Source organism: Poecilia mexicana, unplaced genomic scaffold (genome assembly GCF_051168715.1).
Source record: "Poecilia mexicana isolate PSO_F unplaced genomic scaffold, ASM5116871v1 scaffold_22, whole genome shotgun sequence".
Classification (NCBI taxonomy): domain Eukaryota; kingdom Metazoa; phylum Chordata; class Actinopteri; order Cyprinodontiformes; family Poeciliidae; genus Poecilia; species Poecilia mexicana.
The window spans coordinates 11,465,518-11,492,933 of record NW_028263391.1 but is presented as its reverse complement, the minus strand read 5'-3'; the positions used below and the strand labels follow the sequence as shown (position 1 = coordinate 11,492,933).

Genomic DNA, 27,416 nt, shown 5'->3' with positions numbered 1-27,416 from the left:
GTACACTGGGCTTTCTCAGGAACCTTTCCAGATTCAATACAGTCCATGAGCGTTTTCTCCACCGCCTGAATTTCTTCTTGGCTCCACTTGAGTCTCTTCTTTTGTGGTGGGCCTGAAAAATAATTAGGGGCACATAAGTGTTCTTCAATGAAAAAAGGTTTCAGTCTGTGTGACAGGGCAAGTTATAAAGCTATCACAAAAACATTTTTCAATCACAGCTGTAGTAAAGTATTTAATATTAAAGGGTCAGTTGTCAGCTGTAATAGTTGCCACTGATGAAGCTGACAACTAGTAATGAGTGAAAACATTAATCTCACCAGTCCTTAAAAAAGCATCAGCAGGTACCCTGCCAGCATGCCTAGGTGGGCCCCATGTGGGGGAAAGGAGGGCTGATATATGGGTCCCATATGGGTTTGTCTGCGGGTTCCACAATGGCCCGGCATGGGTTTGCCCATGTAGGGCCCATGTAGGGCCACAGCCCACATGGGCCCTACATGCCCTATATGGTGGTGGCCCACATGGGTTTGCCCATGTATGGCCCATGTGGGCTGTGGCCCTACATGGGCAAACCCATGTGGGGCCATCATGGAACCCGCGGACAAACCCACATGGTCTGCCCTCCTTTTCCCCACATGGGGCCCACCTAGGCATGCTGGCAGAGATGTGAATTATGGCATAAAAACAGAATCCGACGCTGAACAGTGAAAAATGAACACATGATGTGAAACATGATGATTAGGCAGCGCAGCAGGTGATGAGTGAAGATTACTGAGCATCAATAAATGATAAAATAAATCTAGAAACAGAAAAGAAACTAAAGTGGACATAACAATAAACCAAGAGAGGACAATACTAATCAAAGGAAACTAAATGGAAATGAATGAAGAACAAAATGCAAGAATAAACTAAGAAACTAAAGTAAATACAGAGGAATAAACTGGTATGGCAAGGCCTTTCGAGCAATAATTAATACAGAGGACTGTATGGCAAGAATAAACAGACACTATTTCCAGATAAAAGGTAAAATAATATTGTTGAAGTGCCATGGGTTTGCTGAGACCATATCTAATATTGAGAATAAATATATCTTACAGACCATAACAGTAAATAACTTATCACTTATTTATGTTTTTAATTATATTTGATATATTTATTTCTTCAATATTATTTTTCATGTCAGTGTTAATGTCATGGTGGTGTTCAGTGACTCCATGACACTTTCAGTTTGACTCATTAGGATTTGATGAAGAACCAGATTTGTTCTTTGTAATTTCTGTTCAGTAAAACTATTAATCTATAATCAATAGACAGGTCTATATAAAGAAATAATCCATATTTCTGTCTCATATTTGTGTGGCATTAAAAGGAACTTTTGTTTTTCCACTAAAAGCTCTGGTTTGCACAGTAAATGCCATTTGGGTGAAATTTTATGGATGATGCTCTGATGTCCCATTCTCCTGAAGGCAGCACAGAGCTGCACCACAAGAAACTGACAAACACTGAACAGAAGAAGAGCTATGATTAATGTAGTTACAGTTCTATCCATGTTTTAATGCTGCAGAGTTCAGTTGGTTTGCAAATAGTCCAAAGTTTAAACTGGCATGTTGTTCATCTTTTATCTCCTCATTTTGTGGAATATTTAACAACTAGAAAATGGCACAAAATAATAATATTTTTTCCACTCTGATTGGCTGCTGTTAGGCCTACCGATGTTAACCTGAATGTTCATTGCATTTTTCTTAGACGCCTGTGAAAATAATTTCTATTCCCATGACTTTTTGTTCTCTGGGAAATTATTTCTGATGATAAATACAGAAACAAGCATAAACATCAAAACATCTACAATCATCAGTTAAAAAAAAGTGTGATACTATGATATTTATAGATAAACTTACAATCAGTTCTTGTGAGCTCAGGCACGCTCATGTCCCGTACTTCAGCTGGTGTTGGACCAAGGATGACGGTATCGTCGCTCTCATCGGATGACTGTTTCAACTCCTAAAAATTGACAAGTTTAACAGTAAAATGCCTAAATTAGCTGTTACAACTTAATACAGAGCTACAGAGTCAACTTCAACTTCATGAAGGTATTTAGAAATCCCAAATATGTCACATATTAACAGCATCAAAAGTGTACAGGCTCCATCAGATTACACTGGAGATTCTGCATTTCATGGTGCATAATATGAAAACACAGCACTTAACAGAGGGGGTGGGAGGACAAATAAAGCAAAAGCCTTACTTATATATTTAATACTAACCATGAAGTGATCCACCCAGATCTGTCACAAATACACCAAAAGCTAATATTCTGCTGTGTCCAAATTTGACAGTTAAAAATCAGACACCCACACAGGAGTTAGGTACTGACCGCAGCAAATTACATTTGGACTATGATATCCATTTTCACCTAATCTGACCTATTAACTGTAGGTTAAATGACACAAACTATGCACATTGATTTTATACTTCAACATGCAGGGTTTCCCCCAGAAAACTTGCTAAGCCCGGTGGTCGGGTGCCCAGGTGGTCCACCGTGTTTTTTGTATTAAAAGATGTTAAGTTGACAATAAAAGTAAAAATATCACTGGGTAATTATGTTATGGGAAAACATCATCATTGAACTGCTATATAAACCCACAACTAGTCTTAAAAACAACTAATCAAAAAATACAATTAAAATGAATATCAATTCTGTCCACTTCTGTTAAATCCAAATTAAGTCAGCAGCTCCATTGGGCCCCCAGAGCTTCAGGGGCCCCATAAAAGCTAATATTTTAACACAGACCACCATTTGTTTATTGAGATTATCATTGCTGCTAAATTTGACATAATGGTTTCAGCATACATAAATTAAAAGGCTTTAAATTATTTGACATTTATATGCAAGACAGTGGTTCTTAACCTTTTTTGAGGTACCAAACCCACCAGTTTCATATGCGCATTCACTGAACCCTCCTGCAGTGATAAATAAAATATGATTTCCCCAACTAGAAGAACAACTAAAGGAACAACTAGACTGTTACTAAATAAAATTAGCAAAGCTATAAGAAGTCAATAACAGATGAATGTATAAAGGAAAGCAGTTGAACTGGGTCCTACCAAAACATCTCCCGCTGTCAGAGATGACAACACAAATCTTTATTTCTTTGGATATTTAGAAACAACTGGCATTTGAAATAAAATAACTGCAGGAAAGATGTGTTGAGCCTTTTCTTTGTTTAAGAAAAACCTGACTGTGTACTCTTAAATCAAACATTAACTGATATTGTGTTAGCTTCTTCTAATCTAGGCAATTAAAATCAGGTAAATCCTCTTTCACACCTCCAGGGGCAGATCTACTGGGGTGGCATGGGGAGGCAGTTGCCACCCCATGTTTTTGTTTTTTGACAGATTTCTGCTTGTCCTGCATTGGGATAAAATTATTTTCTGGACACAATGATTTTCTGGACACAATGAGTCACAAAGCGATTAGTCCAATCCAGTAATACAAATCAATTAGTAGCAGTATGAAATACATAAAAATAATTAACTATACTATATTAAGAAATTTTATTTAATCCTCAGTGCTACATGAAGCTCATTTTGAAACAATGCAAGTTAAAAACAGATTAAGTCCAATGTTAGGTCTGTGTAAGCCAAATGTGAGAGTGAGACATATCTATCTATTAGAGGTGTGCCGATCAATCGGCCATCGATCATAATCGGCCGATTTCCGTGAAAAAGTGTATGATCGGTGATCGCCGATCACGGTATTGGCACATCTCTATCTAGATTCATACTTAGATACTGGCATATGCTGCCACCCCTGAAAAAATCCCTGCCCTCCTCTTGTCACCCCATAAATATTTTGCTAGATCCGCCCCTGCACACCTCCCTTCTCTTACCTGTGCGGTTATGCACAGGTTACATTAATTTAGCTGAAACAGTTATGCAAAAACAATTTAAAAGTGGGAAAAACACTGTGGGCTAATGCATCTTTCCCTGAGATAATTCACCTTTTAAACTGGAACAGCCGTCACTCCCATCACTGGATCTGCATCTCTGGTTGGGATTTTCCTGGAAAACCCCCCCCCCCAAACATTCAATGATTATAAATGTGTCAAAGCCCTGAAATTCATTTTAACAAAGCAGATTCACTCTCTTCCCCTCAACTAAAGTTATGATGCTGAAGTTAGTTTCTAATTCACAGCTCTTCCCCAAATATCCCAACCTTTATTATTCTAAAGAGAATGTAGTCTGGTGTAATGTGCCCTGAAGGCCCCCCTCCCAGCAGAATCAACCTTTACCCACAAGGTATCCATTTACTTCAGCCTCGTGTTTTAGATCCTCATGTCTATCGTCTCTCCATTCAAAACACATGCAAAAAAGCAAAAACCCTCTTCAATCACACAAGCAGGGTGACTGAAAATAGTGCATATTTCATTATTTCTGCTTTATGAGGTTTGCAATTTGCTAACTTAGCTTTTTATATTTTGCATTTGAGTTATTTTTTGAGCAGTCATATTTTAATAACATATTTTTTAGGTTATCACTTTTATTTTTCTTGTAAGACTGCACATCAATAAATTGAAAATAAAACATGCATGTTTCTTATTAGCTGTACTAGGCTAATGTAAGCTAGCCATCCAAGTGAAGCACAATTGAAACAGTTTTTACAGATCAACACGTTTAAACAGCATTTAAAAGTATATCTGACCGAGTGATATAATGGATAAAAACTAGGAGTCCATTAAGATAACTATAATCTTACCATTTTTTTAGCTCATTCCTCGTCATATGTCGCTCCTCATTCCTCGGATGTGTTAGCATGAATCCCCTCCTTCGGTGTGCAGTAGTCAAAAAGGAGCGCTTGATTTTTCCTCCGGCACACGCCGGAGTTTCTGCTTGGTTGCAAAAAGCATTGAGCTGAGGTTGACGGCCCAGCCCTGTGTTAATAACTAATGACACCTTAACTTTGGCGTCACAACTTTCCCGCGCCATCAATTAAGTTTTAAAACTATGAAATTAATAAGTTACATTTTATTATCTCCCACAGTAATGCTTCAGGAGACAAAATTATTCTTTGTAATGGAAATTTTGTAGGTTCAACACCAGTCAATTCTGCAAAGTTTGAGAGCAAGTTATGGAGGAATGTTGAGGGGGGATGGGCATGGGTGAGGTGGGGACGTCAAATCTCAGGAAGTGTGTGAGATGGCAGCCATTACAGAGAGACTGGGGATAGAGGCTATAGCATATCAGAAAAACAAGATGTGGAAAAATAAATATATAAATTAGGAAAGTTGAAAGAAAGTGACTGAAGAAATGTGAGCCAGTCAACTTGTTTGATTAGCATACTGATTTTGTTATTTTCCCACCGTTCTTTATCTTCAACCAAGCATGTTGAGGGGGATGGGCATGGGTGAGGTGGGGACGTCAAATCTCAGGAAGTGTGTGAGATGGCAGCCATTACAGAGAGACTGGGGATAGAGGCTATAGCATATCAGAAAAACAGGATGTGGAAAAATAAATATATAAATTAGGAAAGTTGAAAGAAAGTGAAGAAATGTGAGGTGGTCAACCTGTTTGATTAGCATACTGATTTTTTTTATTCTCCAACCATTCTTTATCTTCAACCAAGCATGTTGAGGGGGGATGGGCATGGGTGAGATGGGGACGTCAAATCTCAGGAAGTGTGTGAGATGGCAGCCATTACAGAGAAACTGGGTAGATGGCTATAGTACATAAGAAAAACTATATGAGGAAATGTGAGCCAGTCAACCTGCTTGAGTTGCATGCGGATTCTTTATTTCTCTTCTCCCACCATTCTTTATTGTCAACCAAGCATTTTCCTTAAAAAGTTCAAACATGCTATACTTTATAGTTCAGCATGTTTCCCTCCAGGCCATGGAGGGAATGTTGAGGGGGGATGGGCATGGGTGAGGTGGGGACGTCAAATTTCAGGATGTGTGTGAGATGGCAGCCATTACAGAGAAATTGGGTGGAGGCCTATTGTAGATAAGGAAAACTATATGTGGATAAATATGTGGATAAGATTATACTATTATACTATTATTATACTACTATATATTACTATTATTATACTACATGTGGATAAATATGTGGATAAGATTTTTATTTCTGTTAAATTTTGTATGGGTAAGTCACTTAAAATGATGGACAACACTGCATAACCTTTACATAAAACAAAGAGCAAATAAAGGATTGTGTTCAGCAGAAAGCTTCTGCACTTAATGCACCTAATACTGTCATTTCTACTAAGCAGGCCTAAACATGACCTGTTTGACTTGACTAATGAACATGGAGTGAAATACTTTCTCTTTAGGAATTATTCAATTAGTTTTAATTCAATTTCCAGACATAGAACTGCTATGTTTACCATTTTATTAAGATTCCTGTTTCTTTCAGTCATACCATTCCCCTAGCACACAATGGGATAGAACAGTACCCCATTCCTAGAACTGTTTGATAGAACGTCAGACTTGTCGCATGAAGAATCAGAATCACTTTTATTGCTATTGCTAGTATACAGGGTCATGTGTTAGGAAATTGCTTTGATATATTGATGCAAAATATGACTAAAAAGTAAAAATATGTATGCATGTGCAGAATAGCAGGTAGATAAAGTGGCAGTGTTATGCAACATTCAATTATCTATTGTTAACAGTCTAATGGCTGAGGTAAAGAAGCTGTTCTTGAGAAGTGTTAGTTGCAATCCAACCTGCACGACCTACATCCCTGAAGTACAGGTCATGTAAATGTTGGAGGTTGCACCCAATCACCTTTTCATCAGTATGCATGATGTGTTGTAATCTAGGTTTGTCCTTGGTTGTGGTTCCATTGTACCCAGTGACAGAGGTGGTGAGGACGGACTTGATGATGGCTGTGTTAAACTGCACCAACACTCAATTGGCAGTTTGAGTTCTCTCAGCTGCCATAGCTAGAACAACTTGTTCTGGGCCTTTATGATAAAGGAGCTGATGGTTGGCTCCCACTTGAAGTCCTGGATGATGGTGATGTCCAGGAAGCAGAATGAGTCCAAATTGGAGATAGAAAGGACTCTGAGAGGGGATGATGGGTCTGTGACTTTCCTAAGTCCATCATTAACTCCACTGTCTTCTGGGTATTGAGCTTGAAGTAGCTGCACCAAGCCACCACCTCTAGTGTGACCCTTTTTTATTTTAGTTTCCAACTCCTTTATCCATGGAGGGTATTCTCTCTGTGTTATGGCCACTCTTCCATCACAAAGGTCCAGAAAACAAAAATGCCAGAGTAGTCCTTCAGGAGAAGGTTTTTGACTCACTCAAAAACAATAAAAAGCACTCACGGAGACTTTTCCTGTGTCAAAGGAGTTTCTTTTACTTATAAAAATAACAAAAAATAATCTCCGAGTTGACTTCAAATAAAACGTTAATTTGCGGTACAAAAACTCTGTTTCACTCCTCACTCCTTCACCCAACAATCAGATCAGCCCCAACAGCTGCTTCTGCCTGTTAATCACTGCAGGAGGAGGGTCTAAGCAAAACAAATAAATACATACATAAATAAATAAATAAATATACAACAATAGAGGTACAATACAACTGGAGGTGGGGCACAATGGCGAGCGCCTGGTGGCCGGGCTTTTACCCACGGAGCCCGGCCGGGCTCAGCCCGAAGAGGAGACGTGGGTCCCCCTTCCAATGGGCTCACCACCTGTCGGAGGGGCCAAAGGGGTCGGGTACAATGTGTAATGGGCGGCGGCCGAAGGAGGGGACCCTGGCGGTCTGATCCTCGGCTGCAGAAGCTGGCTCTTGGGACGTGGAACGTCACTTCTCTGGTGGGGAAGGAACAGGTGCCAGTGTGCGAGGCTGAGAGGTTCTGGGTAGAACCTCTCAGCTTGAAGTAGCTGAGAGGTTACTCGAAAGGGTAGCCTCCTTCCGCCTACGGGTGGGGGTAAGAGTTCTGACTGTTGTATGTGCTTATGGGCCGAACAACAGTTCAGATTACCCACCCTTCTTGGAGTCCTTAGAGGGGGTACTGGAGAGTGCCCCTCCTGGGGACTCCCTTGTTCTGCTGGGGGACTTCAACGCTCACGTGGGCAATGACGGTGAGACCTGGAGGGGCGTGGTTGGGAGGAACGGCCCCCCCAATCTGAACTTGAGTGGTGTTCTGTTATTGGACTTCTGTGCTCGTCACGGATTGTCCATCATGAACACCATGTTAAAGCATAAGGGTGTCCATATGTGCACTTGGCACCAGGACACCCTAGGCCGCAGGTTGGATGATCGATTTTGTCGTCGTTTCATCGGATCTGCGGCCGTATGTCTTGGACACTCGGGTGAAGAGAGGTGCGGAGCTGTCCACTGACCACTACCTGGTGGTGAGTTGGCTCCGGTGGTGGGGGAGGAAGCCGGTCAGATCTGGCAGGCCCAAACGTGTAGTGAGGGTCTGCTGGGAACGTCTGGCGGAGTCCCCTGTGAGACGGAGCTTTAACTCTCATCTCTGGCAGAACTTCGAACACGTTCCGGGGGAGGTAGGGGACATTGAGTCTGAGTGGACCATGTTCCGTGCCTCAATTGCCGAGGCGGCTTATCGGAGCTGTGGCCGCAAAGGTTGTTGGTGCCTGTCGCAGCGGCAACCCTCGAACCCGTTGGTGGACGCCTTCGGTGAGCGATGCTGTCAAGGAGTCCTATCGGGCCTTTTTGGCCTGTGGGACTCCAGAAGCAGCTGATGGGTACTGGCGGGTGAAGTGGCATGTGGCTCAGGTGGTCGCTGAGGCAAAAACTTGGGCATGGGAGGAGTTTGGAGAGGCCATGGAGAAAGACTTCCGTACGGCTTCGAGGCGATTCTGGTCCACCATCCGGCGTCTCAGGAGGGGGAAGCAGTGCAGCACCAACACTGTTTATAGTGGGGGCGGTGTGCTGCTGACCCCGTCCCATCAACTCGGGCCGTGGGCCGTTGGGCGGAATACTTCGAAGACCTCCTCAATCCCACCAACATGCCTTCTGTTGAGGAAGCTGAGCCTGGGGACTCTGGGTCGGGCTCTCCAATCTCTGGGGACGAGGTCGCCGAGGTGGTCAAAAAGCTCCTCGGTGGCAGGGCCCCGGGGGTGGATGAGATCCGCCCGGAGTTCCTTAAGGCTCTGGATGTTGTAGGGTTGTGTTGGCTCACGCGTCTCTGCAATATCGCATGGACATCGGGGGCAGTTCCCCTGGATTGGCAGACTGGGGTGGTGGTCCCCCTGTTCAAAAAGGGGGACTGGAGGGTGTGCTCCAATTACAGAGGGGTCACACTCTTAAGCCTCCCTGGTAAGGTCTATTCAGGGGTTCTGGAGAGGAGGGTCCGTCGGATAGTCGAACCACGGATTCAGGAAGAGCAGTGTGGTTTTCGTCCTGGTCGTGGAACACTGGACCAGCTCTACACCCTCAGTAGGGTCCTGGAGGGTTCTCTGTTGCCACTGATCAGAGGCAAACAATCTACATAAGTTACTTTTAATGGTTTTGATAACCTCATCAGAATAATGTTTCTGGTTGTCGGCAGCAGTGATACTGAACCAAAGAGGTGAAATTTTATCCTGTAAACCTCAAGAGGTTTACTAATGTCCCCTTCTGGCCACCACAGAAACCTCAGAAAGTCCCTGTCCTTTTCATCAACATAAACTTGATAAAACATTGCCTCAATGTCTGCCATAACAGTGATTGCTTCTTGGCGAAACCTTAACAGTACCCCAATCAGGGTGTTTGTTAAATCAGGACCTTGGAGATGTTTCTTGTTCAGAGAGGTTCCTTGAAATGAGGATGTGCAGTCAAACACCACCCTCAGTATGTTCTTTCGCTTATGGTAAACGCCATGATGCGGAATGTGCCAGACATGTCCATTCTCCCTAGTGACTTTGGTGCTGCTTGGCTGAAATATGTGGAATTTAGAGCCAAATGAATGGCAATGGCTTGCTATATTGTGTGGGCATGGGGAAGTCACCTTCCAGTGTAAACTTGTTGAGCTTTAAAGCAAGTAAGACCAATTTTTCTGGTATCTGCCTCAGTATCATCTTGATTAGATCAAGGGAGTCAGAAATGGAACTTTCAAAGGAAAAAAACAGACTTCTTGTTCTGATAGGGTGTGCATTTATGTCATCATATGACCAAATAGTATCATTTGGCATACCACATGGATCACTCATTGTTTGGTATAAATCAGTCTTTCTTTAAGAAAGTTATAGATTTTCCAAATTTATGGTATGAAGCTCAAAGTTAAGGCCTGGCCATGCCCCTTTAACATCCACAAAAACAAAAAAAAAATTGATAATCATTACTCCCCAACACCTTAATGCAGTGGTTCTTAATCTTTTTTGAGGTACCAAATCCATCAAATTCATATGCGCACTCGCTGAACCCTTATGTAGTGATAAACAAAATTATTTTTTTCAAAATTCAAGACATAGGGGGTGACCCAATTAGAGTCTATTTGGGTCACCCCAAGATCACTAAGTCTTCTTCAAAGGTAGAGTCTCTGATAACAGTTCTTCAAAATATAGTCAGTGTTTTCAGTTGAGCTGACTGTCCAGGAACGACCCAAGGTATTTAAAATTTGCCACAATTTCAACAGGTTGACCATCGAGAGAAACTGGATCCACTTTAAGGTCTTGTTTAGATCAAATAATTAGCTCTACATTCTTAAGAGAATGAAAAATTAATAATAAATAAAGACTTTGCAGTATTCTGATTTAGTAATGTAATCCTTCTAGTGCAGGCTCCCAATCTGCCTCTGCGCGAAAGAACGCACACCTTTAATATGTCCTGAGACGCAGGCGGAGTGTCAGGGTCAGACATTGTTAATGATCACACAATCCCTTCACTTTCAAATAAGTTCATCCATAAACATCCTTTTTTGTTGCAATTCTTTTCCAAAATCCACAACTTTGCTTTCTGTGGCGATTGATTGTTTCTCTGCAGCGCAGCTGCACTTTCATTCATAAACTCAATCAGCTGATTTTACTCACTGCCCGCTGGCTGCTTTCTTTGTTCTTCTGTGAGTGATCGGCTGGATCCCACAACTTTGTGCTTTTCTTCAAGTCGTCGGTGAAGGTTTTTGTACTTGTTATGGCCACTCTTGCATCACAAAGGTCCAGAAAACAAAAATACCAGAGTAGTCCCTCAGGAGGAGGTTTTCGACTCATTCAAAAACAATAAAAAGCACTTGGGGAGACTTTTCCTGTTTCAAAGGAGTTTCTTTTGCTTATAAAAATAACAAAAAATAATCTCTGAGTTGACTTAAAATAAAACGTTAATTTGCGGTACAAAAACAATTTCACTCCTCACTCCTTCACCCAATAATCAGATCAGCTCCAACAGCTGCTTCTGCCTGTTAATCACTGCAGGAGGCTGACTGAGTAATTATGTTACCACCCCCATGCCACTAGAGGCAGTAGCAACCCCGAAAAGAATTTGGTACAGAATTTGGTAAAAACTGTGAGCTTTGCTGAAGTAAGAAAAGACACAAGTTCAAATTCATGCTGAGAAGTGGAGCTTCTTCAATCAGTGCGGCAGAGGCTCCACTGAACCCCTGAGACCGACTGATCAAACCCCTGGGGTTCGAATGAACTCACGTTAAGAACCACTGCCTTAATGTCATATTGACCAAATTTGAAGATAGCTCAGAATCTGTAGGAGTTTGTTGAAGTTCGACATGTATGAAAAGTCAAAAATGCCAAAAAATTTGACCCAAAATGGCAACATTTCCTCCAAAAGGCTTTTTTTCTTGTTTCAGTGGGTCCTACCGATGTACCAAATTTCAGCTCTTTACTATTTGCCAGTTAACTTGAGTTTCAATAGTGTGTGTGCGCTTAGCTTCTCAAAGCTAAGAGCGCAGCTTTGAGCTAAGCTGCTTATTTAATATTTATAATAATAAATAATAAATTTATTTATTACAATAAATTTATTATTATTTATTGTAATAAATTTTATTTAATTTATTGCAATAAATTAAATAAAAAAGTAAATACTGGTAAACTTCACTTTAAATTGCAATAAAATAAATTAAATGAAAAATACTCCATTAATCCCACAATGTAAAAAAATAAGTTAAAAATATTACATTTTTACAGTTAAAGTTTAATTTCACCGATAAATTGCAAAACCTCTGACCGACCAATAGAGGGAGCTAGAGAGTGAGCAGATGGTGACGCACTGTTCCGGAACACCTAGCCTAATGGGGACTGCAATAATCTGTGTGACCACTAGGGGCGGTTCCCTTATACACACACACACATTTTGTCTTGGAATGGAATTCGTGGGGACTTCCTGGAAAACTTCACCAGGCATGTTTATACACCATTTTCTACTTGAAAATGGGGTTGTGCCGGTGGGGACCTCAAATTTGGTCCCCACGTGTCATCAGGTCCCCACGTGTATGCACAGAGTCAGGCTGAAGTCCCCACGCGGCAGGTAAAACAAGTACACGCACACCCACACACACACACACACACACACACACACGAGCACCAGTACAGCAATGCAACAGGAATACAGACGAACTCGTCTGCCTGCGCAGAGCCGAGGCATTACACAACATCGCCAGAATACAGAGAATGCCAAGCGAGAGACGAAAACAGACAAAAGGCAAAGGGGTGGCAGGGTAAACAGAGGGAGAGACAAGTGCGGGCGCTAAGGCAGAACCTCTCTTACTGATGTTCACACATGAAACTCTTCACATTTGGAGCAGCTATGAGCTGACCCCTTCATTCTTTTTTTTTTTTTTCCCCCCACGTTGTACGCATGTTGAACAACAAACTTCAACGTATGTTGGGTGGGGGCTGTTATGTAATGCAACAAGACGAATCGGAACCTGACTGTGAAGCTTTTACAAGTAAGGATATGAGAAGATCATTCGGTGGCGTGCATTTTGTGTTCAACTTTTTTCCTCTCAACACCCCTAAATAAGATCTAGTTTACCAAATTGCCCTTATGAGTCATCAGAGTCGAACTGTGAGCAATTTAGTCTCAGTGTAAATCCGGTTGTTCTGTTAAGGCCAGAGAGGTTTTTAACTGAGGACCAAGCAAGACACCAGGCAGGTCAGGGATAATATTGGAAAGAGCATAGCACTGCAGAAAACCTAGTAAAACTTGGCTTTCTACGTTAATTTGACAAGAACAGAATAAACTGGACAAGCAGCCAAGAAACCTTTAGCTCTGGACTCTGAAACAATCTGATTAATTGTGAATATCTGATTATTGAAAAAGTCGTTGACTAATTTAAAAATTAATGAATTCTTAACTGGAGGACAACAAACACAAACAAAAAAGGTAATTTACTGAAATATACATATTCAGAGTACAAATTAAGTCAAAACTGTACAGAAAATATATAATTTTTTTTATTAAAGATAAAAGAAAAAAAAACATGTTTTAGCCAAAACTTCTTAAGAGGCATAGTTTTAGTTTTTTAATAAAGGAATGTTATGATATTGCATTTTAGACAATACAATCTCTACTTTCTTAATCAAGAAACAAAGGAATTGAATTATTTGAAAAATCTGTAGAATGTGCCATCCATTTTTTTATATCAAATTATTTGATTGTCAGAATAATCGATAGATTACTCAATTACTAAAATAATCTTTAGTTGACTCTACAAGTCTGACCTTTCCGAACAAACAAGGTGAAAACTATTGTTGAAAGGAAACTTTAAGAAGTCCCCGGTTCTGTTTGCTCCAAGCCGTTTAGATGCAAACATGAGGAAGAAGGGGCTCTGATCAGATGGAAAACTAACACAGCAAATATCCTGCACACACCAGTGCCTAAGTGAAACACGATGTTGGCTGCATCATGCTGTGGGGAGGCTTTTCCTCAGAAGGACCAGGGGGGCTGGTCAGAGTCGAAGGAAAACAATTTGAGACCGGGACAGAGGTTCATCTGCTTGCTTGACAACAACCATAAACATACAGCCAATAGAATAATTCACACCAAACCATATTTGTGTCTTTGAATGGCTCAGTCAAAGTCCAGTCATAAAACAAATAGATAATCTGCGTGGTAAAAGTATTTCATCTGGCTGCACTTGAGCTATTATGTGTAGAATGGGAAAAATATCCAAAAAGATTACTGCAGGTTAAGGTGATTTGAAAAAATACTGACTCGCCACCCTTTACAGATTTTACTTTGTAAAAATACAATTCCTTCAACGTCACAATTATTTGCTACTTTGTGCTGGTCTATCGCATAAAATCCCAATAAACAAGCTGGAAGTTAAGGGGTTAAGATGAACAAGTTGTTCTCTGACATGACGATTTACAGATTAAGTTTTATAAAAACATTCTCCAATCTGAATGGTGTGTGGTTGTTAGAAGTGTTATCTTTATGATAACACTGCGTTATGTCTTGTCTAACAGGAAATGCAGTTTGCAAACCCAAGCATTAGCATTAAATCAATCAATCAATCAAGTTAATTTGTACAGCACGTTTCTGCAACAAGGCAGTTCAAAGTGCTTCACGTCATAAAAACACAAAGTCATAGAACACACAGTCAACAATTGAAGCATTACAGGTACCTTCAACCTAGAAACTGCCTGGACTTGTGCCCAAAAGTTCAAATCTCAGATAAGCAATTGTGGGCAATAAGAGACTGATGCAAAGCAGTGATAAGCCTTTATTATACGATGTACTGTTCCTCCTCTATACTCCCCTAGGGTTCCAGAGTCTAGAGAGTAAAAAAAAAAGATTATATCTTCCCAGCTAGCCAGCTCACCTCTTGTGTAAGAATACTGGGTGGCAGATTGCTGAGTTCGCAAGCCTCCTACTAATTGGATGACTTTGAAACCTTTGGCTCTATACAGAAAAATATTGCTTATCAGGATCCAAAGCTGCCAACTCAAGTCCATCACAACTTAAATAGCACTCACTACACCGCAGGCCAAAGACTACTCCAGCCATTCCTCAATTTTAGCAAACAGAAACTCAACCTGACTGATTTCTCCTGACTGAAGTTCAAGCCGTGTCTCAGGGTGCCATCTGTTCTAAAAAGTTTCTCATCTTGCTTCAGCTTCTCTCTCTCTCTCTCCCTATGAGACACTGAGTGAAGAACTGTCAGTCTCTACAGGAAGAGCTGAGATTATCTAAGCAACTGGAAGCGACAGGATGGGTCTTGCTTGGGTTCAGTGAACAAGCGGCAGCAACGGTGCAGTCATCAACACCAATCGACACTACGCATCTCTCATCTCTCCCAGAACAGACGCTAGGTCGGCCGTTACACGGCAAAGGTAAACACGCCGCTTCATCGTGATTTTTTTTTTTTGCAAGTATAGCAAGATTAAGGAATATGGTGGAAACTTGGAACAAGTATTTCTTGTTGGCGTGACAAAGGAGAATTCTACAAGTAACTCGGATGTTTTTGACAAATGGGAAACAATAGCCAGCACTCGACGGATGTATTTTTAAGGTAAAGTATGTTAGTTGAGGTAATGCTGACTTATCTGGTTTGACTTGCTCTGAAGCACAGATAAAAGCCACACAGACAGCAGAGTAGCACGCCCACACCTTTGTTAATGTCCTCAATGGCCCGGCGCACTCCCCTGTCAAAGGCGCGAGCATCAGCGGGGCTCTGGAACGTCAGTCCAAACTTCTTGTCATTGATTCTCCAGTGGTGGAAGATGGGGTTGACTTTGTTGTATACCAGGTCTCTCTGCAGAACACATTCCAGCACCACCTGGAGACACACACACATACACACACACACGCACGCACGCACGCACGCACACGCACACACACACACACAGTTTTCCAGTCAACAAGGGTTACATGGCAATAGGTCCAACTGTGCAACAGACCTGATTACAACATTCAGGGTACATTTAGACCTCATCTAGAAACAAATCAATGGTAGGTCTATACCTAACTCAGATTAGGTGTAAATGTTTGATCTGCAAGTATCCCATGCAATCCTCATGTGGGGCACAAAAAGTCTGCAAGTCAGAGAGAAATGGCACAAAACCAAGACCTAAACTGTTGTTGTATTGTTCTTATTGTTGTACTGCAGTCTTGCCCCTTGCTTCCAAGACACATTTCTCCTTTTGGAGACTAATAAATGATCTTATCTTATCTTGATATGATAATATCATAACGGTAACATCGATGAGTGTAAAAAATATAAGTATTTTGTTTATTTTAAACAGGCAAAACTGACTTCATGAAGGTAGAAATAAGAAACGTATTCACATTTTTTTGTCGTTGCGGATGAATACAACATGCATTCTGTTGAACATCAAACTGAAAGGTTACTGCACTTTTGACACACTTCTAAGAAAGGCAAGTAGTTATCTGTAATATTTCCACTCACAAATAACACAGACAGTCATAACTAAAGGAGCAGCACCCATAAAATTAAGGTATTGCTGTTTAAAAACTTCAGTAGCTCTGGCTACCAGAGCAGATAGCCCAGCTAATTTACCTTGTTACACTCCCAGTGTTGCCCCACAAAGATGAGGGAAAATAATTATAATTTGTGAAATAAACACTACATTTCATGGGTGTTTCTGCTACAGTTCTGGTTAAATCTGAGTATTAAGGGAAGTACAATGCTGAGGATAACTCTTATACATGTAATAATCAATAAATAGCATTATTCTGGCAATAGCTGTTTTTGCCTGAAATAAAAATAAAAACTTATTTTTTTCATATTTTTTTATTAAAAGCATCAAACTACATTTCTTCAAGGTTACTACAATATAAGGATTTAATCGCATCTCAACTCGGTCATCCCAAAAGTTGAAGAGGAGAGGTTTCAGGAGACCAGGTGTGTGTGGGAATGTTTTAAAGCCAGGAATTCCCGAGAGCAGGGCGGAAAAGAGGCTGTGCTTCCAAAGCCTATTATTAATCAGGGTTACTGGGCTGCCTGCTGGTCTTCCTCTGGGTAGATTAAATGAAATGAGAGACGGCCATTACTCTCGGTGAGGTTTTCTCTGACATGCACGAGAGGTGACTTAACCGAGTGTGGATGTCGGAGCGCGCACACGGCGACACAAAGGACGAGAACGAGCAGATGCTGTAGCCGGTGTAATTAAAATGAAGACACTGTCTGTAATCTGGCGGGTAACGGTTCCTAGCCAATACTCGATGAATGCGAGCCTGCTCAGGTCTGAGTATTGGAAGGGATTGAAAATGTTGATGGTAAGTTTCACGAAAGAGTGGACATGTCATTCTATCTGGGCGAGCTGCTTTGTAACCTCTCAGCATGTCCCCGTACCTTTCTTAAAGAAGAAAAGACGGGCCAAGGGTTATGCTTGTGTGTTTTCCCAGAGCTGAAGGATAAAGGGAGGGAAGACGAGAGGGATGGGGATGTGGAGAGGATGGGGTGACGAGGCGGGATGGGGGGAGGGGGGGGGATAAGGATGGGGGCGCATAGTGCCTCTGGGGGTGACTGTGGAGGCGAGACTGAATGGAGCCAGAGCTAGTAAGGTGAGCGTCGCAGCAACGCCTGACAGAGGAAGAAGTATCACGGTTGCATGGCGGGATGACACTTAACACCACATTCCACAATGTGCTCAAAGAAAAGAGCAGAGGAGGAGGAGCCACCTTTCCAGAGAAGCAGACAGAAAGCGAACACAGACAGGATGTGTTAAATGAGGTGAGGGACAAAGACGGCTGGACGCGAGATCCGTGCAGAACGGTGATATTGTAAGACAAGACCGATTGGGACCAAACACAATGAAACAAAGCAGGGGAAAAAGTAAACCAGAGAACGCACCGAACGCTTTGTGTCGAGAAACCTCATTTGATGGTCATTTAAAAAAAAAAAAAATCACCTTTTGAAAGCTAAATATTAAAATTTAGCCTGCTAATATATGAGTTAAAATGATTACATGAAACACTGAGATGCAGCTATTCGGAGTAATCCTAGACACCACCACATTTACAGCTCAAAGGCTACCTGTGGTGAAAAGTTAAGGTGCTGAGGTCGAGAGCTTAGTCAGAGATTTATCATAATCCAAGAGCTGGTATGGTCAGTCAACGTCCACCAATTAGGTCTGTAGTTTTAGGAGAGGCGAGAGTGAGAGAAAGAGAGGAGGGAGAGAAGCAGGGAGGAAGTCGGCGAGTGATTGGTGGCTATATGGAGAGCCAGCTGAGTCATCACCAGCACACTCTGTGCCGCATCACTGCGCTTATAGACAAAACCCCTCCACCTCTTTTCTTCCGTCTCCCATCTTTATGGCTCCACCTCCACTTCCTGCTCTTTGATTAGAAGCCATTCTTTTCTCTTTGAATTCCTCTCGCATCTTATGTGTCCTCAGTCACCTGATAACGGCATTTTGCTTTGCTGCTTAATTCAGGCTGGCAGGTGTGCGTAAACCACACAGTGTGTTGGAAAAGTATTAAGACTGTAATGTGTCACAAACACAGGCTTCGGTGTATCTATTTTGTTTGTTTGATAACGACCGGCACACACCAGGGCATAGCTGTAAATTAGAAAATGATAACACCTTTTCATAAGGAGGAGCAAATAGACTCATGGGAACTCCAGAGATCCACAGGTCAGGATGAGGTCAATTTCAAGCTTTCTGCCAGATAATCAACACCCTTAACAGTAAAGGGCATGGTGGTGGCAGCATCATGCTGTAAGGGAAGCTGATATGAGCTGATGGGAAGATGAGTGTACTGGGTGTTACTGGCAGAGCTTTCAATAAAAAAAAAGCCTTTTCCACCAAACTAGCGACAGCACTTAATTGGTTCTGGATGTTACTAAATAGTTCTTCATGTTTGAACCCAGAGAAACTCTGGACCTGGCACCGAGAACAAGTGTTGCATCAGAACTGTCATGCTGCTGGGGCAGATGAAAGAACCACTTTTGTCAGAAGTCAGGGGCGGTGTCTTGGGGGAACGGCAGCCATGTCTGAAACGCCGTAGTCCGATTTCATTTTTGATCAGTCAAAATAAAATAAAAAAAAATACTTCTTCAAATTACAGGTTTGCTTAACTCTCCAATAAAAACAAAAGCGTTTCTGTTGTAAAACTGTGGCAACAAGAAATTCTGTAGCGGCAGGCCCTGATATTGAGTGTTTCTTCCTCGCTGGCTAACATTAGTATGTGGTTTGCTGTTTCCTTGGAGTCATCCCTCTGAGGCCCTCAGACAATTGGTAGCACTGAGGTTGACGCCAACACCCTGGCACTGGGTGGCATCCCGACAGACCTACATATGGCCGGGTGTTTGTTGTGGCGACTGGGGACCCTGGCGGTGATCGGAGTGTTTCACCACATCCCAGAACAGTTGCCGGGGTCTCTGAACCACGTCTGCGCCGCGTCTGAACAACGGCGTTCTCGTCACACCCTTTTCCTGTGCCACACGCGTGCTTGTGTAGCAACGCACAAAACACAAACCCGTCACAGACATGAAACGCGCGTAAATAAGCTTCAGTCAATAAAGATGAAAGCGGTGATTCAGGCGCCCGTGTAACAAGGCTCTAAAAGTCAGATAGTCTGGGGTTGCCAGATTCTGTGCATCGTGGTGGCCTCTCCTCTGTGATCTGGCATCCAACATTTCTCACACCAAGAGATTTACACTCGCATTACCGCAGAACAAAGATATTCTAAACTTTATCTACTGGATCTGGCTTGCATCTAATGTGCACAGTAATGACAAGAAATTCAGCTACTCGAGAAGAAATAGACTGATAATACAGAATATAAATAACTTCAGCTTATATCTTATGTGTTACTGTTTAACACAGCGTGAGAAATAAGTGGTTTAAATCATGCATTTCAATAACTGTCAAGATTTTACACTTTTTTCTTTTACAAACATTTTAAATAGATGCAAACGGATTATAGTACTCTGAGCAACTTTTATTTTTGAAGCGCTCTAGTAAGAGACAACAATATTCACAGTGTACTTCATTCTCACACATCCACACTTATATCAGCGGAGCTGTCACGCAAAATGCAGCTCCAGCCGTTTCCTGGAACTTGGCGTTCAGTGTGCCAGAGGGGCAACACACACAGAGGTCAGAGGTCAAACTGCTGACTGTTACTAAAGGACAACTCAGTCTAGGACATAAAAGTAATTAGTAAGAAGCAAAAACAACAAATGCTCAATCTGTGATAATTATTACCCCAGCTAGCTGCTCTTTTCTTTTCTGCATTCATAAAAAAAAAGAAAGAAAAATGTTTTACTGAAGGAAAATATTGTGTAAAAAGTTGGGTTAAATCTTCCAGAATCCTGCCATGCTTTTTGACTTTCTCACATCCCTCATCCCACATTCTCATCTGAGTAATGTGGCCTTCTCCCCGATGAAGTCATCGTGCATCACAACGTCACGCAGTTTGCTCCTATTTTCAGTTACCTGGGCCACAGAGGAGAGCCAAAACACACTTCCTGTGTGGCTGAAAGTGTGAGTGAGGCAGCGAGGGACAGGAGTCTGGGAAAGCTGGGCTCACAATGATCCTGCTCGACAGAACGCGCTGTTTATCATTTGCACAAATTATTGCGCTTTAAAGGGCACGTCTGGAAAGAGTGTGAAAATTAATGTGAATTTATTTGTACAGTTCCTTTCAGAATTATGTCTGCAGACTCATTGTGTAGATGGGATGCTCGTTTTGGGATTTTAATGATTTATTTGAATCATCTTTTGCCAGAGTGCAGCAGTCATACAGCTTGCATTCATTTTAAACGAGGTGTACAATTTAGAATTTTGTGTTACATTTTTCTCATCTGTACAGAATCAAATATGCGCATACGTCCCCACCCGTGTTCAACTTGTATTATTCTCTCTTGATATTTCACTACTCTTGCTATCAGAACGAGTAGAGTTCATAAAAAATTGCTGGTTTCCGGGAATGACCCCACTTTTAAAAGGTTCTGGCAGAAAGGCCATTCCAGATGTTAGCCCAGTTCATCCATTCAAAAAACTATCTTGATGTGTGTTTAGGATCATTGTCAATGGTTTAATTATGTAGCTGCTGATATTTCTCCTTTACTTTTCCATCCACATGTACAATGTTGCGTTTAACATCTCACATTAACTTCTTTAGAAATACTTATCATTGAGGCTAAGATGCTCCATCTTCATCTTGCCTAACCGTACAGATTCTTCTGGAATAGAGGATATGTTCTTGCTTTTTCCTATTAATGGCAGACTTGAGCCCTGGTTATTCCTTGGCTGTTTGTCCCGGATAGTTTCTTTAATTTATGCCGGCGCAGCGGTGACAAGCCTGAATAACTTGAGAACATTATTTCAAACTGGAGGTCTCGGGAATCTGCTCTTTAGAAATGACTTCAGACAGCTTTTTGGGTAAATCTAAAATTCGCCTTTTTAGGTTTTCATTGAGTTTTTTTGGGGTATTCCCATTGGTCAATTGATTGAGTGCTGTCAAATGAACCCTTCTAAAATGAAAATGACAAAACCTACTAATGTTATTTATCATCAACTAAAAGCTAATAAGGTTTTAAGGTAAAAGTACATCCTAAAACACCAATTACTTAAAGACTTAGGAGAATGTATGTATGAGCTTGTATTGATAAGAAAACCGCACTTGAAATTCAACCATTTTGCTACAACGTAATCATGCGTTTTTCCATTGTATGCAGACTTTTCAATGAAACTGTATGCACACTGTTAATATGAGTGCATGCAATGCAGTGAACTCATGGTGCAGGCTTTACATTCTCTCACCAGTTTGTCTTTGAGTCTCTCTCCCCTGATGTGGAACTCCACAGCGGTGGGACTGGGACTCGGACTGGGAGTGGAACTACAGGGGCTGAGGTTGCTGCCGCTTCCTCCGCTGCCTCCGCTGTGGGTGCTGTTGTTGTCCTCTGCCCGGCTGACCTTGTAGACGGTGACACAGCTAAGTCCTCCACCCCCCAAGGGAAGCCACCCACCGCTGGAGTCATCCCGAGTCATGACCACTGCTCTCACACGCGCATAACTGTCACTGCATGAGAGCAAGGGAAGAAGACAAGCAGAGGGGGAAAGAATGAAAAGAAATGGAGTTAGCTACACTGTGCAAAACAAACGATATTTACAAATTGGCTGCATTTATTCCCTCGTTTGCGTCAGCTAGGTCCCATAGCATTAGCTGACATACTATCTATACTAAACCCAACACTAGGATGAGAATCTTCCCAAAGAATAAGGTTGTAGTTTACATTTGGATACTGACAACAATAACACAGGTTTGAGACTGACCGATTTATCATTAGCTAAAAACTAGTCACAAAAGAGTATTATGCATTATACTATATTTACTATGATGTAGCAGAGTACAGTTACAGGTGCAATAAAAAGAAAGCTGGACAATAAAGGATAGATTTCCACAGCAAGATAACATAAAAACATAAAATTTATGTTGCTTTTTTTTTCTTTTTTAACGACATCACTAAAGGTTCAAGAGTCGAGCCTCTAGTGAATGTTTTGGTGGACAAGCAACATTTCACAGACTTCCATGTAACTGAGATAATGAGTTCCACTCCAGTCTGACCTGGTTGTTGTCTCAAACCGTTGCGTTCTATTAGCGCCAAATGTTGCCACATATCATGTCGCCAGAGTCAGATAAACGTGAGCCTTGTTTTTGACGGGGTTTGTTTTTGACGGGGTTTGTTTTTGACGGGGTTTTACAACAAAACCGGGTCATGTTCTATAGGTGACAAACTACATCTAAAATGAGTTCGGTTTACAAAGCATTTCGGCTAATTGTTTTAACAAAAAAATATATATATATATATATTTTTTTTTACATCAAGAATGTGTTTACTTAAAAAACTCTGAAAACAGATTTGCCTAAATTCCGCAACAGATGTGTTTTTTTAATGACAAATCAACTCCATTTGAGCATTATAGATGTAACATATTCAAGAAACACATAGGAAATAATAACAACAATAATGTTCCTAAATTCATTGTGTCATCTCACATAACAGGCTAAAAGCTGTCTGAAGTTGTCAGTGTGTCTTTAACCCCAGCCAGAGGGTGACTGACCATGTGGTCATGTTCAGTCTATGGCCACAGCTGAATCCAAAGCTTTCAACGAAAGCAGAGGTTTTAAACTAGAGAGTACATCATTCTCCCCTTTCCCCTTTGAATCACAAAATAAAACTTTTAAGACAATCCTTTCATATGCATATCATATCACATGCATAATAAAACTGCAATTAAACACCAAAAAAATAAATAATAATAATCCAACAGCTTACGTAAAGTAACGCAGTTGACATATATAGTCAGATTTAAAACAAATGAGACGTACACTAAAAGGTTTTTCTCTTCATTTAATTTAGATTTTCTCGGAGTTTAAGCAGATATAAATATTCATATATTTATATATACACCTGATATTTCTATTGAGGGATTTGTGTGGACTGCAACTCACCAACACCAGCATGTTCCGATGGAAATGCAGCTCAATGTTAATCATAGTGTGTTCGGAAAATGGCGTGGTTAGTGTTTTAACGTCATCTTACTTATGATCTACTTTTAAGATTTTTGAAGCAGGTGAAAAGGATTACACCCTTGAAGGAAAAGCTGCATGTGTTTTATCATTTCTCAGAACTTCTTAACATGAAATTCTGCTAACAAACAGCAAGTTTTCTGTCCTAGTAAATAAACAGTTGTAAGTAAACTGAAGATTGGTGGTTTTGCAGGTTAAATCAATAAATCAAGTGAAAAGTTAAAAGCACAACCGCCACAGAGGACTTAAAGGCAAAGCTGAAACTCTGTGTATGGTAGGATAAGAGTAAAACAGTTTGTTTGATATCTATTCCAATAATTGCTCATTTAAAAAAAATCAAAGATTAAGTTTGACTTTGTTCCGTTTCTGCTCTTGTTTTCTCACCTTTACTCAGATTGTTCCCTGATGAGGTAACAGTGAACAGGGCCACCGGAAATGACAAAGGTCAAGGCGTGCTGAGGACTAGTAATACATTAAAGATGAGGAAGATTACCAAACCAAGCAGAAAATAGCTGGAGATGTTTGCGAGCAGATGACTTCCTGTGACAAACTGCTCTCTGGTCAGTTTAACCAGCAGAGATGATGTCAGAATGTGAAGTGTTTGCAAAGAATGTCACGAGCAGCGGCCAAACGTGAATCAGACACCGAGCGAGAGGATTTTCACTCCCAGCGACCGTATCTGCCTTCATGTGAAAGCTCCTGGCGCCAACAACACAAGAGCACCACATTTAAAAAAACATAACAAAAGATCCCACTGGCAAAATCAAACGCACACCACCTTCAAGAGGAAGGGTATTATTTCTATTTGGTCATTAATACACAAGTGTACCATACTGAAATAAAACCGGGACACCCCGTCATATTTATCAAAAAGACTTTGAAACAAGCAGTTCTAAACATTACTTACTATATTCATAATATTTAAGCGATTTGTCCTAGATATACTGAACTGAATGACATTGTAATAGATATTCTTTTCATATAAGCAATATAGAAACCTGTGTTTTTAAATTGATCTAGAAATACAAGTATATGTTGAGAAACTTAGAAAAGCGTGGTGCCTTCAGGACAGCCAACATCCCAGACAAAACCTTCTGTTAAAGGTTTTATAAAAGTCCAACAATTTACGTTACTTAAAACACAAGAAGACTATGACAGGAAATTTGAAATGTGAACTTTTGTCTCATCTTGTTGATTTATCCTATTTTAATCTGTTCTATTGTTCAAGTCAAGAATTTCATCTACTAACAAAATTGACAACACAGAAACTAACTAGCTTTATAAAAAAAAAATGTGAATCAAGCAGGGTTTCCTGTGCTTTCTAGAGTTTAGCTGTGGGTTTGAACTCACTGCTTTAGAGATGTGTGTTTGCAGCCAAAGAAATGCAGCAAATCATTGAGTATGCTGCACATTAAAATACGGACGAGTGATATGCACAAAAAGGGCTAGCAAGAAGAGAAATGAGGAACTACAAAATCTATTATTTCCCTAAGAAGCTTGAAAACAGCATAAACTTAGCAAAAAAGTAGACAGCTATATGTGGGGCTATAGGTGACATAATTTGAGGCTTTATCATAGCTAATTGACAATACATACATGTATCAAGATGTAAGATGCACCACAAGGTCACACTAACCACAATGTTCTTCAACATGGAAAGTATCGCTGAAAGCTAGTTCATTTCCTCATCAGTGAAGTGCTTACAAATAAAGTCAGAGAGAACAACATTTTTTTTTTTTTTTTACTGAGGAATGTCAGACGTTCATTCAGGTTGCTACAATATAAGACTTTGCTAGTCATTTTGCCCTTTCACATTTTGATGTAGAGATAATTAGCAGCAACAGCCAAAAGGATGGGCTGCTCAAGCACACTGATCTGTGCGTCATCAGAGATGTCTCATAAGAAAAAACGAACGGTGAAATTGACCCAGGAAACCGTGGGAATGACATAAACACCAAATTAACCCGTGTTCTAGTTGGTACAAGTTGGGAAACTCTTTTACTTTTTGTGCAGGCTAACCACAATTAGCAATACAAGCCAACAACAATGTACTTCTCTTTGTTTTGCACTGGGAAACGATGTAGCAACATGTTCTCTACAGGAATGTTTGATAGTATTGTTTGGGAAATATTTATTTGGATGGAAATCATCCAGTGCAAAGAAACGGCGATCAGTAACTACCACTAACTGTTATCAGCAAGGCAATTATATTACATTTTGAGTTATGGATTGGTAAAAAAAAAAAAAAAAGTCAGTGAAAATTGTCTCCTTCAAGGTCATTTCTGTTATGTTTTTCAGCTTCAAACTTAAAAATGTTGACTTGGCAGTAAAAAAAAATTTCATAAAATTAAATTACCTCCTTAAACCAAACTGCAGTGCCAGAGGATGAGAAGGATTTTTTTTTTTACTTTAAATTTTTAGAACAACACCCCCCCCCTCTCACCTGGAAACAAAAATTGTGTAGTGCTGTCATAGTAGTAGTATTTTGATCTAAGGAATAAACATAGAAATTTACAGTCAATAATGAACATTACTTTATTCAGGCTAAAATGTTAACTCTAAAATATTTTCAAATGAATAAGTCCTTACCTTACAATAAATAATCTCTTTCTCTATGGTGTTGCATCACCTACCATATCCTACTATAAATGTTTGACTTCTCATGGCAGGAAGGAAAAAAAAAACATTTTGACAAAGTTTATTACAGTTTTTTAGAGAAACTTGACCAAGATCTGCATCGGCAGGTCAAAAAGATTGAAAGTTGGACATATCTGAAATACTAAATGTAGACATGCCCAGTTGTCTTTAAATTTGGACCCAACTGAAAAACATTTACCAAATTTTATACTTCTAATCATTAGCATTTTTTATAAATTTTCAAAAGCTGAAAATGTACCACCAGCCAAACGTCTAGACAGGTTAAATGTGTTGCCCGGGGCTTATTTGACAGCAACTAGTCATGGGAAACTCAGAAAACAGGAAAACCTCAACAAACTTCCCTTTAATGACCACACATAGAAAACACCCCATTCTGATGATATCTAATGACATGAGTGACAAAGAAACGGTCCAAGAGAACTCAGTTCAGTCATGAAAAATAAGGTTTTGGGGCACCGCAGCAGGCAGTGATCGGGATATGCTGCTGCTGCTACTCTAACACCCCTCTATGGACACCAATAAATGGATGCGGGTGCTGGGTGCAGAAGGGGCTGTCAGTCAGACAGGGGTCCCTGGGGTGAACAGAAGGCAGGCGGTGGTGTCAGTCAGCCATGACCAGAGCACAATGACCAGGGCCTGACCCTTCAGGCCTCCCATCATACACATGCCAGCAACCATGACACTCTGAGGAAGGAGGGGTGGTGGGGTGGGCCGTGAGAGGAAGTTAACCGGACAACAGATATGCGGATCCTCTTAAATAAAACTTTTACAAGCAAAGCATTCTTTATTACTTATTAAAAGAGTTTAATATGTAGGGTGCATGCCACGATTCTACAAACGACACATTTTAACTTTATAAAGCTGTCCCTTTAGTCGGTGAACTTGCTTTCTTAAAACACAGAGTGCTCTGCATGCGTCTATCAGTCCACCCTGTGCACATTCACAGCTCATCGAGGGATGGTGGAGACAAAAGCCGGCCTCCACGCCCCTTGCTGAGAGCACACAGTCAACTGGACACACAATTGTGAGCGGAAGCAGATCAGCTGGCTTTGGCATGCAAGAGAAAAAAGGGGGTGGGAGGGAGGGAGAGCGTGGGGCAGGATGAAAGAAAGGAGCCCCCAATTCTGAATTATTCCAAGTTATTCTGCTGGATGACTGACTTCATTTCCGAGCAAAGCAGGGGGAAAAAAAAACAACAAAAAAAACTGAGGGGTTTGCTGAGACTGAAGCAGAGGAGGACAGGGAGAGGCAACTGTAGATAAGGATCGCACGTATGTCTGAAGGGAAACTTAAAAAAAAAAGTATTATAATAAAGTACAAATTTTTAAAGTATATAGAAAAATCATCACT

At 40.9% G+C, this 27,416-nt stretch overlaps 1 protein-coding gene across 1 annotated transcript in view; it reads right to left on the bottom strand.

Annotated features, from left to right (window-relative positions):
- Window positions 1-27,416, bottom strand: part of spred1 (sprouty related EVH1 domain containing 1) — a 53,966-nt gene that overhangs the window by 15,544 nt on the left and 11,006 nt on the right. Inside the window, exons 2-3 of the mRNA XM_014995745.2 lie at window positions 21,638-21,896; window positions 15,513-15,681 (exon numbers count right to left, since the gene is read on the bottom strand). Of these exons, the coding sequence (XP_014851231.2) occupies window positions 15,513-15,681; window positions 21,638-21,896 (428 nt within the window). The remainder of the gene's footprint in view (window positions 1-15,512; window positions 15,682-21,637; window positions 21,897-27,416) is intronic.